At 45.3% G+C, this 16,466-nt stretch overlaps 1 protein-coding gene and 1 pseudogene across 10 annotated transcripts in view; both read left to right on the top strand.

Moving 5' to 3' along the window:
• The window catches only part of TTC23L (tetratricopeptide repeat domain 23 like), a 59,995-nt gene that overhangs the window by 5,681 nt on the left and 37,848 nt on the right, over positions 1-16,466 (top strand). For 9 of the 10 annotated variants that reach the window (XM_042952318.1, XM_042952338.1, XM_042952348.1 and 6 more), the window contains exons 4-6: positions 3,311-3,434; positions 14,369-14,525; positions 16,006-16,131. In XM_042952318.1, the coding sequence (XP_042808252.1) occupies positions 3,311-3,434; positions 14,369-14,525; positions 16,006-16,131 (407 nt within the window). The remainder of the gene's footprint in view (positions 1-3,310; positions 3,435-14,368; positions 14,526-16,005; positions 16,132-16,466) is intronic. The other variant, XM_042952358.1, reaches the window with a different exon arrangement.
• On the top strand, positions 15,288-15,380 carry LOC122202756 (annotated as a pseudogene).

Raw genomic sequence — 16,466 nt, 5'->3', positions numbered from 1 at the left:
TGTTTGATGGATGACCTTTCAGTAAAAAACTTTTCAAAAAGTCTCTCCTGAAAGGTTTCAGAATGGTATCTCTTGGGTGACAGGAAAGGCCAGGCTAGTGAGGCAGGAGGCTGAGAACAAGAGTAGCTGGGCTGAGGTCCAGGCCCAGAAGCAGCAAGGATATAAGTAAGATGCCAGTGGTTTCAGTGGACTCATAAGCAAATGAAAGCACCAGAAACAGGAGGTAGCAGCAGAGGTCGAAGTCCAGGTATGCATTTCTAAGAACAAGGCAAAGACTTGTAACTAGGACCTCGCTTAATGAGAGTGTTCAAAATGCAGGAACCTGAGACAGGATGACAGTGACCTTCACTATTAGAATGCGGGCACCCGTCTGCTCCCAGGGCATGATTTATCAGCAGAGGAATTCATGCAGTGACTTCCTGGCCAAGGGAAAAAATGAGCTTAAAATCATGTATGGAGAAAGGTCTGTAGATGGCTTTAGGAAAGGCTGAGAGACACCTCACAGGCAGATGATAGAGGCTGATACCCCTCGTTGGATCTACCTATACATTTACCCCACCTTTGTAAATTGTTCAGAGGACTTGCAGAGGACGGCCGCCTTGGCCTGTACCCATTAGTATCTCACAGACCCAGGCCAGAACCTTCACTTTTAGAGACAGACAAGTACCATCTGCCAGAGTCCAAGTATGGGTTTTTAAGGCTTCATAACTCTGTGGCCAGTTTAGATAATGACAAAGATTTAGATTTAGGAGATAAACGAGCCCCACCCAGCGCTCACAGGCCCGAAGGGCAGGAGGGTTGGCAGTAGGTGCAGACCTCTAGAGCCCACGTTGGTTATCTCCGTTTTGCCAGGGCAGGGAGTTTGAGGATGGATGAATGCAGAATGTCCAGAGCCAGGAGAGCACGCAAGGCTTTGTACTCCCGTTCCAGTGACTTTTCATGGTATTCTGCTTCCTCCTCAAAATGAAACTTAATAAATTCTGTGGTGAGCCCATGGAGAACTCTCCAAACTTCTGACGGAATGGGTGTTTTTAAAGCACGAAGGGGCCTGTGCTGTCACCCTCTCTGCATGTGTATGTGTGAGCCGGGGACAGGTGAGGCGGCAGGTGAGGAGGGACACAGGGATGAGGCGGCAGCTGGAACCCAGGGTGGTCTTGCCCAGAGCACCACGGTCAGTAGACACTAGAACCAGAGCTGAAATGCCAAGCTTTGAGTCTTTGAAGTGCTGCTTTCACCTCACCAGGAGATACAGGCTTGATTTTGTCAGTCAGTGCAGCCATTTGATAGCTGTCTTTGTAAAGTCACTGAAATCTGTGACTCCAAAATGCAGTTCTGTGACTTCTTGGGGAGCTCTGCCTGTGAGTTCTACAAGCAGCAGGGGCTCTTTCCCACCCCATCCTCTTCTCCTGGCTGAAAAAGAGATGACTCATTCAGCGCATGTTGAATGAGCATCTCCTCTGAACTGGGCATACGGTAGTGAACATGAGGAATAAGCTTCTGTTCTCAAGGAGCTTCTATTTGGGGAGACAATTAATAGACAAAAAAATAACCATTAGTGTAATATCAGAGAGAGGTAAGTGCCATGAAGAAAAAAATAAAAGAAGTAATGGGATAGTAAGTGACGGGGGTGAGAGGCTGTTTTTAGATAAGATGCCAAGAAAGGCCTCTCTGAAGTGAACAAAATGAAAATGAAATGAGAAAGTGATTATGTATTCGAGCGTCCCAAGCGGGAAACAGTAGGTGCAAAAGCCAAGTTAGAAATTAGTTTGCCATGTTCAGGAGCATCAGATAGGTTTTCAAATCCACGCTTATAATAATAATAGTAACAAACTATTTGGTCACCAGTGGAGGATGCTAGTGACTGAACTCATTACTTTAAAAGCTAGCAAATAAAGGGAAAGAATAAGTTGTGTATCTTGTCCTTCTATTATAAACTGTACTATTGGGTAACCAAACAGGAGATGAGGGGAGAGTTGTCTGTAGAATTAATCCAGCTAACACATGAAGAAACACTGATAGAATTGGATATTGGCATTTTATAACATTTTATGAGTGAATCCATGTAGTTGTGCCAATAATCAGAAAAAAAGCCAACCAAACATAGGTGTCTTCTGATGGAAAAATGTATGAGAACTATGAAATAGTTTTGCTTAAAAAAATAATAAAGCTAAAGTAAACCCAACTTCTTTTTTTTTTTTAATTTTTTAATGTTTATTTTTGAGAGAGAGAGAGACACACAGAGCATGAGTAGGGGAGGGGCAGAGAGCAAGGGACACAGAATCTGAAGCAGGCTCCAGGCTTTGAGCTGTCAGCACAGAGCCCAATGTGGGGCTCGAACCCACAAACCAGACTTCGAGATCATGGCCTGAGCCAAAGTCGTATGCTCAACGGGCTGAGCCACCCAGACGCCCAAGCAAACCCAACTTCTAAATCCAGCTACCAATATAAAGGCAAGACAGGGAATGGAGGGACGTGTTGAATGACACCATAAGAATGCATTCAAAAAATTTACATGTTTGGAAAACAGAATTTACATGTTTGGGAAACACTATCATCCAAATGACCCAATTTCTTCAACATACAATTTTCAATAAAAAGAACTAGAGGTGGAGATGGAATCTACAGAGGAATGAGACTCAGGAGACTGATCTCTATGTGCAGACAGACAAATTATCAAAAAAATACTAGATTTATGAGGTAATTATTAGATTTATGAGATCATAGATATTTAACATTACAGAATTACTGTTAATATTTTGGTGAGAGTGATTTTCTGGTTATGTGTCTAAGTCTGTGTCTTTTGGAGATACTTATGAGATATGAAATGATTTAATACTGATTTTCTTCAAAATAATAGGGTGGGTGGATAAGAAGGATGGATATGAAACAAGACTGACCATGAGTAGATACCTCATGAAGCGAAGTGAGCCATTCTCCATGCTATTTTTGTATATGGCTGACATTTTTCACAATAAAAGGCTAAAGGAAGTCACTCTGGCTGTGATGTGAAAAGCAGACTGGGGGAAGGGGGACAGGAGTGGAAGCAGGGGTGGCTGTCATGGTCAGCCAGGTAAAAGGTGAGGGTGGCTTGAGCCAGGCACTCGTGGCAGAAATGAGGAGAAGAGCTTGGTTTAAGGACTTAGGAATAAGGGACAGTCAGCAGGCCCTGTTGGATTGGGTGTGGGACGGGAAGGGAGGAGAAGAGACAAAGACAACAGGTGAATTCAGTCCTACATTCCCATGAGAAGAGAGTGGGCTGGAGCTGTCCCTCCTTTCCAAAAAAACATACTGACTGATTTGCTGTCTGCAGAATATCCAAGCAAACAAGGAGCTGATTCGCTGTGTCATCCTTTCTCGGATTATTTTTGGGGAAGAACACTGGAAATGTGCACAGGCTCTGGCCAGCCTGGCTTATGGCTACCTGACACTGAGAGGTACTTGGTTTCCCCAGCTGGGTCTGGGTGGGCCAGCTCGTGAGAGCCAAACTAAGCCAACCCACAGCCGTGGTGGGGGTGGGGATGACCGGGGGAGAGTCCTTCCTGCCCCCAACTCACACCTCCTCAGGAGGTGGGAAAGTCCGTGGCTGAGGCAGTGTGTCAGGGATCTTAGAAATAATGATGATAATGATGATAGTTAATTTACTGAGTACTTAGCATGTGCCAAGCTAGTCTCATTTAGTCCTCCTAATATCCCTTGGAGGGAAATACGCTTATCATCCGTAGTTTACAGATGAGGGCACTGAGGCACAGGGGGCAGAGGACAACATCACGGGTTCCAGCCACAGGTCCACGGGGGAAGGCCAGGCAATTATGTACGCTCAACATCAGGGTGGCAGACCCAGTAACCGGACCTGAATTCCATGGACAGCCCTCAAGTTCCTGGAAAGTCTGCTGAGGAAAAGACAGTCCTCATCCTAGAGAAATGAAGCTTCTGGAAGGTATTCTGTACAGAGGAACAAGATAGGAATGCATTTGCTAAAACTGAAACCTAAGTGTAAGATCCACAAGGGCAGGAATTTTGCAGTAGAGGCTCAGGAAATATTTGTTCAGACGGACTGAGGCCAAAACACATCTCTGGAACTGAGGACACAGTCAGCTCAGGGCTCTGTGCCCCTTGGCCCGCCACGTCCTCCAGCAGGGACATCTCTACCATGGATCTCTTTGTACAAACTCACATGTGCTTTGTTTAAATGCCTCTGTCCCTGAAACAGAAGCTCCATGAGAGCAGGGACTGGTCTCATGTACAGTGCCTGGTACACAGTGTGGATCAGCAGATGTTACCACTGGGTAGAACTGAGCCTCTGGCCCGGGGCTTTTTCACATACCCCTTGGACCTGAGTCTTCAGGTGGGGCATAGCTTACGTAAGTGAGTGACTTAAGGTCTTGAGAGATTTGAGGGCTCCAGGGGAAGGGAAGCAATATGCCTGGGCCATAAGGAGCCTGAATATCAAAAATCAGAGCTTTTGGAAAAGTTGAAATGGAATCCAATTTATTAACCACTATCATAAATTCTATTAAACTCAGAGCGTGTGTTCCTTCTTAGGGCTCCTTAGGCCCTTTTGAGCTCATGTTTTACATGAAACTTTAGATTCATTGACTACTGATGTGGCAAGCCCATGAGTGGTTGACACTGGGGCCAGTGAGGTCACAGGCTCCTTTAGGCCTTAGAACACATCTGTTGTGTTCTGAGAGAAGGCCGGCATGGCTAAAGACAGGAGGGGGTCCTCACCTACTGGCAGAACGGCAGCCACTTGTCTGTGAGATTTAAGAGATGCCAGGAAGGTCTTCAGCAAAAGGCAATTTTCTTCTAGAGCTACACTGTTCTTCATTTGGAATTTCTCTATTTCATCCTCATAAATTTGTTGCCTTCATGATAACAGTCACATTTTAGCTTTGTGCCACTTTAACACTTAGAGAATTCCTGTTCTAAGTCTGGTGGCACTGTGGTAGGCACCAGGGATACATAAATGAATACTGGTATTCTATAAGCATACAGAGATCTTATACTAGGCAGGAACAAGTTATAATAGAGGCGGGAACAAAGTTCTGGAGAAACAAATGAGGCAGGTGAGTGCCTCTGCCACTGGAGAGGGAAATCAGGGAAGGCTGCAGAAAGAAGGTGACGTTTGTCCTGTCTTTGACAGAGGAGTACAAGTTTTCCAAGTAGATTTCGAGAGGAGTGGTAGAGAACACAGAGTTGGGCCTCCATATGTGTTGATCTGAGGAGATGGAGTGAAAGGGTGTTTTATTCTCTATGAAACTACTTGCACGGAACACTGTAGTTTCCCCCTGGACCAAGAAGTTAGGGTAGAACAGGAGACACCTTAGGACAGACAGGTCATGCCTGGTAATAGGACTGGAAAGTTAAGTTGGCCCCACATATCAAGGACTTTAGGGAATTATTAAAAGTTTCTGAGGGAGGGGCACCTGGGTGGCTCAGTGGGTTGAGCGTCCGACTTCCACTCAGGTCATGATCTCACCCTCATGGGTTCGAGCCCCGTGTCGGGCTCTGTGCTGACAGCTCAAAGCCTGGAGCCTTGCTTTGGATTCTGTGTCTCCCTCTCTCTCTGCCCCTCCCCCGCGCGCGCTCTCTCTCTTTCAGAATAAATAAACATAATAATAAATTTTAAAAAAAGTTTCTGACTGAGGTGGTGACATAATCAAGCTTCTGTTAGAGACTCTGGAGGACGGGTTGGATTGATAGAAAAAGTAGAGGTGCAGATCAGTTAGGCCTTTATCCTGCCCAGACAGGAGTCAATGAAGGCACTGGCCACGGCAGTTGGAATGCAGAAGAAATGACTCAGAAGTGGTGATGTTTAGTGGGCAATTCTACTTGGAGCGAGAAGCTGAGGGAAGAGCTGAGGTTGCACAGGGCATGACCTGGACGGTTAGCTGAAATGGAGAACTAGAGGGGAAGAGCAGGCGTATGGGGGAAGGAGGAAGAGGATGCCGAGTCTGGTTTCAGAAAGGCTGGATCTCAGCCAGCGTGAGGTACTCAGGGGACATCGTGGTGGGATGGTCAGTAGGCAGCTGAGGAGTGGAGCTCGGGCTCAGGAAAGATGTCGGCTTGGGAGGGTTAGCACACAGGAGCAAGTTGAGGCCATAAGAGCGGATGAGCTTGACCAGCAAAAGGATGTAGAAAGAGAGGGAAAGAAGGCAGAGGAGAGAAGATAGGAGGATGAGAGCATCGGGAAGGTCCGCGGAAGCAGAGTCGGCAAAGGAAATAGAATCAGGAGGGGCCGTGTCGGAGAAAGGGTTTCTTTTTTTTTTTTTTTTTCTTTTTTTTTTTATTTATTTTTGGGACAGAGAGAGACAGAGCATGAACGGGGGAGGGGCAGAGAGAGAGGGAGACACAGAATCGGAAACAGGCTCCAGGCTCCGAGCCATCAGCCCAGAGCCTGATGCGGGGCTCAAACTCACGGACCGCGAGATCGTGACCTGGCTGAAGTCGGACGCTTAACCAACTGCGCCACCCAGGCGCCCCGGAGAAAGGGTTTCAAAAAGAAGTGCAGTGTCAGGTGGCAGAGGGAGGTCAGATGACATGCGGGCTGAAGAGAGACCCATGGATTTGGCTGGCAGGTGGCAGATCACTGGTATTTGCTTTGGCACCGACAGGGACACTCTTGGGCCCTGGGAGAGCCCAGACTCGGCGAGACTGTCTAGGAGACTTGCTGAAACTGAGACTTGAAGTAATGGAGGCTCGAACTGGTGGGGAAACCCCACGAGTGTTTGAAGGGGGCATTTGTCTGAACGTGGGCCAGGCCACAGGTCCCTCCCTGTGTTGGAAGAGGTTATGGTGGTAGGTCTGTGGAAGGAAGTTGGCCGTCATCTTCTGAAATCAACCCATTCCATGAACGGTCACAAACAGACTCTGAGTTTTACTTTTCCAGTTAGGTTCCAGGCTGAGTCAAGATAGGTGAGTCGGTCCTATCACAAAAGATGGTGAGAACACCATCCTTTTTTCCTCGATTTACAGTTCTTCCTGTCACACGAATGGTGAACCACATTTGGGGTAGTATGTTGGAGGGAGGAAAAAAGTTTTCCCGTAAAGGAAGGTTTTGTTTATTTTTCCTTGATGGGAAAAACAACTTCCTGATTAGACCAAGTGCCTATGTAGTTTAACAGTGCCCAGCCTTGAACCCAGACTTTCTGAAACCTAGCCTAGAGTTTTTCCAGAATAGATTATGATCGTGACCTTTTCTTGAGAAAAACCTCCTATTTCAGTTATAATATTTACCCAGTCTCTTTACTTTAACTCTTTTTAAAGTCTGTGGTCCACGGAATAAACCATCCAAAGCTTTGAGAAATCACAAACCTTCAAGAGGGATGAAGTCTTGCTGAGCTCCACTTAGTTTTGTTGTCATTAATCCTCAGCTGCTGTAAAATGGGTGGAATTTATGAGCCAGCCTTCTGTGTAGGTGGGATGTATGCATCTGTGAGTGTTCATGCTTCACTGCACATGTGTGTTTTACAGCCTTCAGACCTTCTTGCCTCATTTCCTTGTGAGCCTTTTCCAGAACTGGGGGGTGGGGGTGGGGTTCAAGCCCAAGGGCTGACTTCTCTCAATAAATAGTCTTCCAGTGAGTATTTACTGAGAGACTTACATATTTGAAATACCATGAAGAGCATGCTGGGAAATTTAAGGTAGAGAAGGCACAGTCTTTGCCCCAAAGAACTTACCACCTTGTGTGGAAGGTGAACTACATACAGACATAGTTATGACAGAAGGCACCAGAAGTCAAATGCCATGTAAGTGATTTAAATACAGGGCTTTGGGGAAGTTGGGTGGAATAATTTCTGACTGAGGTGGTAAGTGGTAGACTCAGAGGGCAGGGGTCATTCAGGAAGACCCTTAAAGAATGTGCAGAGCTTGGGCAGAAGGAAGGGGTGGCCTTCTGGTGAAGAACAGAGCCTGGAGGGACAGCACAATGTGTATCTTTGAAAGCAGTGAGCAGGCTGTTGGGGTGAACCTGGAAAAGAGGGTGTGTTTGCAGACTGTGGTGGGTTTTATATATAGGCTAAGGAATTTGTGATTTGTTTGGTAGGCAAGGAGGACTCCTGGAGATTTTTCCAGCAAGGAGATGAATGAAGCAAAGTGTGCTTTTAGAAAGGTTAATCTAGCAATGATGCCAGAAGGTAAGCTATCCAGTCATCTAGGTGTATGTAGTAATAATGTGCTAGTGAAGTGACAAGTGGGATGACGAGAAGGTAAGGATTTAAGAGTCTCTGAAGGACAGATGCATTTATCTTTTATCTTCTTGGGACTTTTTCTTGAATACATACTTATAACATATGGATAAGATCATGCTTGGCAGCACTATTTATTGTCGTAAAAGATTGGAAAAAAACAGTGCCCTCACCACTAGAGGACTAATACCCACGGCAGGTTAAATGCAGCTTTAAAAAGGGCATGAGGAAGTGCCATATACTACTAGGAAAAAAGCTCCTGGATGCATCGTTAGGCAAAAGAGAATGTACAATATGGTATGGTGTTTAATATGCCTCATTTTGTGAGGAAAAAAGAAGGGGAGAGAGAGAATCTGTGTTTATATTTACATAAACACTGAAGGATACACAAGACAGAAGCAAAAACAAATTACCTAGTGGGGGATTGCAGTGAAAGGGAAGATTAGAAGTGAGGCCCCTCAACATTGACCTTCTCATACAATTTTAACTTTTGAACTATGGAAATGTATTATCTATTCAAATATAACCGTTAAGCTTTTTTTTTTTTTTAAGTTTATTTATTTATTTTGAGAGAGAGAGGAGCAGAGAGAGAGGAAGAGAGAGAGAATCTCAAGCAGGCTCCATGCTGTCAGTGCGGAGCCTGATATGGAGCTCGAACTCATGAACTGTGAGACTGTGACCTGAGCCGAAACCAAGAGTCGGGTACTTAACCGACTGAGCCGCCCAGGTGCCCCCTCAAACATAGCCTTTAAAAAAAAAGGCTGTGAAGGAAGAATTGGCAGGATGTGATGTTCGATTAGGGGTTGAGGGGAATCGAGGCCCAAAGATGACCATGAAGGTCCAGCCCCGGCAGGTGCCATTTGCAGAGGGAAGTAGGTCAGGGACAGGAGCGCACTGGGGAGAGGAGTGGTGTATCCAGGTTTTGGTGATTGTGAATTGCAGTAGAGAAATCCACTAGCACGTTTTTGGGGCGCCTTGGTGGCTCAGTTGGTTGGGCGGCTGACTTTGGCCCAGGTCATGATCTCGTGGTCTGTGAGTTCGAGCCCCACCTCGCGCTCTGTGCTGACAGCTCAGAGCCCAGAGCCTGCTTCAGATTCTGTGTCTCCCTCTCTCTCTGCCCCTCCCACGCTCACGTTCTGTCTCTCTCTCTCTTTCAAAAATAAATAAACATTAAAAAATTTTTTTTTAGAAATCCACTAGCACATTTTTACCTGGTGCTGGAAATTTGGGACTAGAACTTGGGAGGACAGGAGGAGAGTCGCAAGCATGGAGGAGTGTTTGAGGGCAGACCTGGGAAGGGGACGTGGAAAGTTGTAAGCTTGGAGGCCAAGGTGGAAGTGCTAGGAATTGCTCAGACTTCCAAGAGGGAAAGAGAAGAAAAGGAAGACACTAAAAGACAGACCCTTGGAGAAGGGAGCAAAGAGTTATTAGCAAGTTATTAGTTATTAGCAAGAGTTATTAGCAAGGAAGCAATTAGAGAAGGTTTAGAGAGGAGAACTGGGTTGGTGCAGTGTCCTAGGGGCCAAGAGGAGAAGCCAAGCAGCTAAGAGTGTCTGAGAAACTGTGACTGGATTTATTTAGTAGGAGGTCTTTGGGGGCCTCAGGAGAAAAGTGCCAGCAGAGCGGTTGGAGCAAAAGCCAGATCCCAGGCACGAAGGGACTGCGTGGGGGCCTGGGCCCTGCATACTGAAAGGAACAAGAGAAAAGTGGAGAGTAACTGGCCGAGCCAAAAAAGGCATGTGAAGATGATTTTAGAAGAGGAAGATTGTAGAGTGAGGAAAGAGCCCTTTAGTGAGAGCATTTGAAGGTTTTAAAAAAGAGGCGATTGATGGAATGGGATTCAGGAGTCGACACGAGAGAGCACAGAGCCTTTGCAGGGCACAATGTGAAGGCTGCCATATGGTGGACTAGAGCATGGGCCGGGGGTGGGACCCTAGTGGCAGCAGACTTGGGGACGAGCCTAAGGAGCCTAGCGCTTCAGCGGGTGAGCAAAGGGCAGGCACAGAACAACAAGGTGCTTGTCACCTAGTGGGGAAGTGTTGGCACGAGTTCAGGAAGAAGAATGTAAGTGCATAGATAAGCAGTTTCCTGATATTTTGGTTATTATTAATAAAGCAGTAAATTAGCCTGTTATTGCTGAGACCTTCTAGGTATCCCGGGCTCTATTATTACAAGTGCCATAAAATACAGAAAAAAGAAGCGTAAGTTATGAACTCTACCTTCTCTGTCTAGTTGGTAAAAAAACAAAAGCAAAAACAACCCACACTGATACAGGGATAACAGGGAATGATAAAAACCAGGTGACCTGACCTGCAGGAAACCTCATGCCTGCCTGCAATGAGATTGCATTTGAGAATGCAGCCTTTTCCAGGGATTCTGTAAGCAGCTCTATGAAACATGTCCAAAGCAAGGGCACATTTAGTAAATGGCTTCAGAGAATGGACGCTGGTAGGAGGAGGAGGAGGAGTTTTCTCAAATTCATTTCGTTGCTATGTGCCAGGCACCATTTATTTTCATGAATTAATTACGTTCTTACAAGAACCCTACAGGGTAGAAAGTATTTTCATTACCATTTTATAGGTGAATAAACTGCAGCATAGATAAAGTAACTTGTTCAAGGCCACAGGGATAGTAGGAAGTGGCTGAGGCAAGATTGGTATCTGGGAAGTCCGGCTGTAGGCTGACTTCTTAAATATAGATGATGATCAGAGGTGACAGCAGCAACTCCAAAGACTGGGTGTCTCCGAGCAGATTCCCTCTGGCCTGAGTCAGAATAACAGACATCAGTTGTGGAATCACATCCCAAACTAAAGCAAAATGCTTTGATATGTTTGGTGGACAATACTGGGACCCATTTCCAATTCACCAACATCCCCTGTAATTTCTGAATCTCAGGCTCCAGGAGCAGGTCTGATTTTTCCCTCTGTAATTGCCGAACTGTTGGCGCAGGGAGAAGGATGGTGTCCTTGGCTTGGAAGAAGGGCAAGTAAAGGAAAATGACTTGGTCTCTCAGAGTTGACATTGGAACTAGGGAGATGGGGCTTGGAGTTCAAGAACAAGATCATCACTCTGTGAGCCTCCTCCAGAGAGGGTTGACATGAGATTCATACATATACATCTATGCAATGTTATCTTTACATCGAAGAGGGTGTTCTTGAAATCAGTAAAATGCAAATCTATTTCAAAAATTATTATTGACACTGATTCATAGTACTTTTTGTCATCATGAATTTTCTCACGTAGGAAATGCCAGAAAAATATCACAAAGTGAGTTTTTTTTAACATGAGACGAGCTCTTTCATAGTTGAAAATATTGGAAAACGTTTGTTTAGAGCAGTGATCTCTTAAACTCTTGAGAATTAGCTCCCTTATCACTACAAAAAATTTGAGTACTCTGCATGTGTGTGTATTTATGATAAGTTATGGCAGTAGTATTAATATCTTATATAATATATATTCATAAAAATAGAAAACAAAAATTTTAAAAACAGAGACATTTAGTTTTTTTCCCTACATCATTATGGCATCTTGCAAACTGTAGGGCTACATGCACCCCACTTTGGAGACCAGAATGGATTCTGGGAACAGTAAAGGAGTGACTTTTTCCTTTGGGGTTGACTTTAAGGAGCCAATTTATTATTTTATTTTTTTTTTGAAATAAAAAAATTTTTATTTATTTATTTTGAGAGACAGAATGTGAGCAGGAGAGGGGCAGAGAGAGAGGGAGAGAGAGAGAATCCCAAGCAGGCTGTACACTGTAGCTGAAAGCCTGACATGGGGCTTGAACTCATGAACTGTGAGATCACGACCTGAGCTGAAATCTAGAGCCGGATGCTTAACCGACTGAGCCACGCAGGTGCTCCTAATGAGCCATTTTAAATTGAGATCCGTGTTCAGTTTGTTTAAACCCAGTGGTTAAACAGCTCAGCTTTTTCATCAGAAGGACCACACTGTGGGGCATGATAAAGTGGAGAAGAGGAACCCGATAATTGATTGGCTGCTGAACTTAGAGGAAAAGTATTCCTCTGGGGGTTTCACAGCCAGAACTGGACACTTAGGTGGGGGTGGCTGGCAGGGCGGACTTGCAAAGCCTCGGAACTATTTTCTCATTAGTTTCCCATTCAGGAGCCCAGAAGCAGCATTGTGCTGATTCAGGGGTGGTTTTCAGTGGCTCAGCCAGCTTCACTTTGCTCCTTCCTACAGACAGAGGGAAGCATCTAGATTGGGTTCCTTCACTTCTTGCTGGCACACTTCCAATGGCCTGTGTGGTTGTAGAAACAGCCTATTTGGTAAAAAGACTTCCTTAGTTTCCAGTTTTATTGTCTTTGTCTGATGTCCTTGGCAGGTTTTTCTGTAGCTGCTCCCTTCTTCAAGACCTATAAAGACTTCCCATTACCCACCAGATCAAATCCAGCCTCCTCAACTTGGCATCCAAGATTCCATGTTTCCCATCCAATTCACACGTTGGGTGTCTTTACATTTAAATCTCCCTTTCAGTCAGGCTGGTTTCCTTACTGCCTTCCATGGTGCTCCTATATGCCCCCACCCCACCCCACCAGCATATGCATGCACATGGGTGTGCCTGTGTGCATGCACGTGCACACACACACACACACATACACACACACACACACACACACACACACACACACGCTTGCCTATTCTGTCTTTATGGCCTCAGGCTGTTTAAAACAAGTGGAAACCCCTCCTCATTCTTCTCTATCAGTCAAACTACCTACTCTTCAAAGTAAGATGAGTCCCACCTCTTGTATAAAGATTTTACTAAATGCTTTTCTAAGTGTGGTCTTTAGACAGCCTGCATCAGTATCACCTAGGATGGTTGTTATGAATGTAAATCCTTTGTTCTCACCTCAGAACCTGTCAACCATAACTACTGGAAACAAGGCTCAGGAATCTGCATTTTCACAGGGTGTTTATGAAGTGCAGTGCAATTTGAGGGGTGCTATTACCTGGTAACTTAGGGCACAGCCATCTCTTTTGCCACAGACTCCATTTATCTCTTAAGTTGAGACCTACAGAACAGGAATCTCTGAGTGTTCTACAAAGACTTCTTGGCTTCCAGGTCCCTTTTAGGGCTCTCCCAGGGAAACTTTGTTCCCCCTACCTTGTAGCGACTCATTAAGGAGGTCCTGCACATGGAATGTATGAGGGCCACAGGCCTCAAGACCTTTCAAGATCATCTTTGTGGCCATTCATTCTACCTGTACTGTGAAAACAGGCTCTAAGGGCCAGAGGCAGAGCGGACTGAGGGATGGGGCTGTGAAGTGAGAATTACGGGTGCAGTGGGCCTACCTGGCAGGGGTAAATATGTTTACCAACCCGCAGAGAGGAGAGCTGAACATGAACACCAGCCCTAACTGTCTTCAGTAGAGCAGAGGAGATAATGTTCTAGGATAATATGTTCTCTGCTGGCCTTTCTCTTTTCTCTGGAGCTACTCTTTTCCCATCAGGGATCCCTTTGTCTTCTTAGTGGGGGCCTCACTGCCTTTAGCAATTAGAGTGTGCATGTGTGTGTGCATGTGTGTGTGTGTGTGTGTGTGTATGTGACCAATTAGCCTATCCAGCCTCATCTTGGATTGAAAAAAAAAAATCCCCAGATGGAAGTAATTGTATTCATAAGCCCTTGTATTTTTAGAATGCTTTTTCCAGAAAGCTCAAAGCGTAGCACTCTGTGGCCTAACCTAGTTTGTTCCTGGACTAGCTCCAGGTGTTTGGTAAAGGCACAGCTTCTATAATTATTGTCATTTTACATTTGGAGGATGGAGAAGCTTTGTGGGTTGAAAAGGTCACATGGCATTAACGGCAGGATTGGGAACAGGATACTCAGCTTCTACTCCTGGTCTACTAGTGATTTCCAGACTGGACCCCAGATAAATGCTCTGATGGCTGCATAAGAAGCACTTGTGGAATTAATTAAAAATATAGATTGCTGGACTCTATTCGTCTAGAGATTCCAACTCAGTAGGTCTGGGGTGGGGCCCAGGAATCTATATTCTCTACAAGCATTCCAGATCATTCTGATGCGCAGCCAGCTTTGGAAACTAATACTATAGAGCACATGACAGACACACTACCCACCTATTTCCTCCCAGAAATGTCTTTCACTGAAACATGACTTTTTAAGGTTTTTCTTCTTGCCACCCACCCTCAAACTTCCCCAGGCCTCCCAGCTCAGGCCAAGAAACATGCTGAATCTGCCAGGAGCACGCTGCTGACCTGGAAGGAAAAGACGACCTCAAACACGGAGAAAAAGGAAATCCTGGAAGCTCTGGTCATGCTGTACTACACCGTAGGGGTGGCCTGGCTCCTACAGAACCAATATCCTTCCTTTCCTGGCTGGGCCTGTGATCAGAGCTGGGGGTGGGGGGGGGGGGGGGGGGGGTTGGTTGGGAGCACATGTCCCCAGGCGGGTCGTCTCACCTAGGAGCAGGGGAGATTGAACCAGGCTTTACAGCTCTATTCTGACATCCGGGGCCCCCCACAAGCCTCTTACCTCCATCTAGAAGGGTATGAATATTCCTCCTGTATCTGTTCATATAAACTCTGAGTTGAGCCATGAGAGGGGTCTCACTGGTGACCTGTCCCCTAGCCAGCTGAAAAGTTTTCGGAGTGTGTCCTGCTTGATTGAGCACCCAAGAAGACCAGTTTTAGCAGTGAGGACATGGGTGATAGTGGGTGGGGGGTGGTATAGGAGTGGGGAGAGCGGGTGGTAATTTAAAGCAATGTTTGTCAAACTAGGCAGCACCTGTAACACCTGGGGAGCTTTAAGAATTATTGCTGTTTGTGTCCCACCCTAGAGATTTTGATTTAGTTCATCTGTTTACTGAGATTTTTTAAAGTCCCCCAGGTGATTGTAACCTGCAGTCAGAAGTCTCTGATTTAATGGACTCTTGATCATTTTTGTTTTTCTGAAATGCTGTTGAGAATACTGCCATGAAGCTGGAGGCCAAGCAAAAAAGACAAAAGAAATAGTTCTCTATGTCCCCAGAGGCGGACAATTACTCTTCAAAAAGCGTGTGATTTTAACAGCCTTTTGGTACTATCTCTACTTGAAAACTGTGCATGGTATTTCGTGTTCACGATCGATCATACACTAAAGTTGGAACAATGCAGAGATTAGCGCGGCCCCCGAACAAGGATGATACGCAAATTTATAAAGCATTCCATATTAAACAAAATTAACCATGAGTCTTCTTTGAGACCATGTGTCCTTAATGTCTCCTCTTTACCACGTTCCCCTCTCTGCTTTTTTGGTCTTGGTACTCAACTTGTAAAAACTGATTCGTTGCCTTTCTCTGTTATGCCTTTAGAAAGGGCTACTGACTATGTGGGAAATAGGATATTTGGGAATTAAGGGGATTTTCTTTCTTGCTGTTTGCCTTTTGCCAAAAATTTGTTTTGCTTGGACTTTCTAAATGATCCAGAAAGTCCCTTTCAGCAGAATTAGTTCCTCTCTTTTACCATTCACAGGAAGCAACTTGGGAAAAGTGAGTATTGTCACACCATGGATGCCTCTAAAGGAAATCTGGCATAATTTACAGTTTCTGTTCACTTCTCCAAATGCTCACCACCCACCACAGCCCTGGATTCAGGCTACTGCCATGAGAAACCCAGGTCTCTGTTTATTTTCTAAAGAATTCTTGACCACATATACATCTAGAAGATAAAGAACATAGTAAAGTGCCTGTTTTTCAAATTCTGCTTCATTTTCTCAAGTGGCCCTTTTGTTTACTTATCAACCGTTGTCCCTGGGAAGTGGGGGAGTTTGTGTGCCTAGCATTTTCCTTGACTGTTTCACTGGCAGAGAGGCTTATTTCAACCTGCAGAAGGCAGAGAGAAACATGAAGGACCTGAAAGAATTATGTGAGGGAAGTGTTCACAGATTACAAGTCTCGGAGAAAGACCTGACAATTGCTTTGGGCAGGTAAGATCTGGGCTTTGAGAGGCTTAGGCTTTTGTGAATGAGGCCCGGTATCACATGATTGTTCTGTGCTCTTCTGTATAAGGGGAGAAAAAATCCTCAGGGCAAAAAACCCAGATACTCAGATGGTGATAAAAGAGGCTTTTTATTTACCAAACGCACACACCATGGTCTAAGCTTTATGTGCAGTGCCCATTGAATTCTCATAGACAGCACTGAGGTAGTTGGTGCAATTATTGTAGAGAGAGAGAGAGAGGAAACTGGGGCTGAGATTAAACAAACTGTCCACGGTAACAAGTGTTGGATCCATGGTCTAAACTCATGGACTCCTCGCCCTT

This window comes from Panthera leo, chromosome A1 (assembly GCF_018350215.1).
Source record: "Panthera leo isolate Ple1 chromosome A1, P.leo_Ple1_pat1.1, whole genome shotgun sequence".
In the NCBI taxonomy this organism is placed as follows: Eukaryota; Metazoa; Chordata; class Mammalia; order Carnivora; family Felidae; genus Panthera; species Panthera leo.
This window is presented reverse-complemented; position numbering and strand designations above follow the sequence as displayed.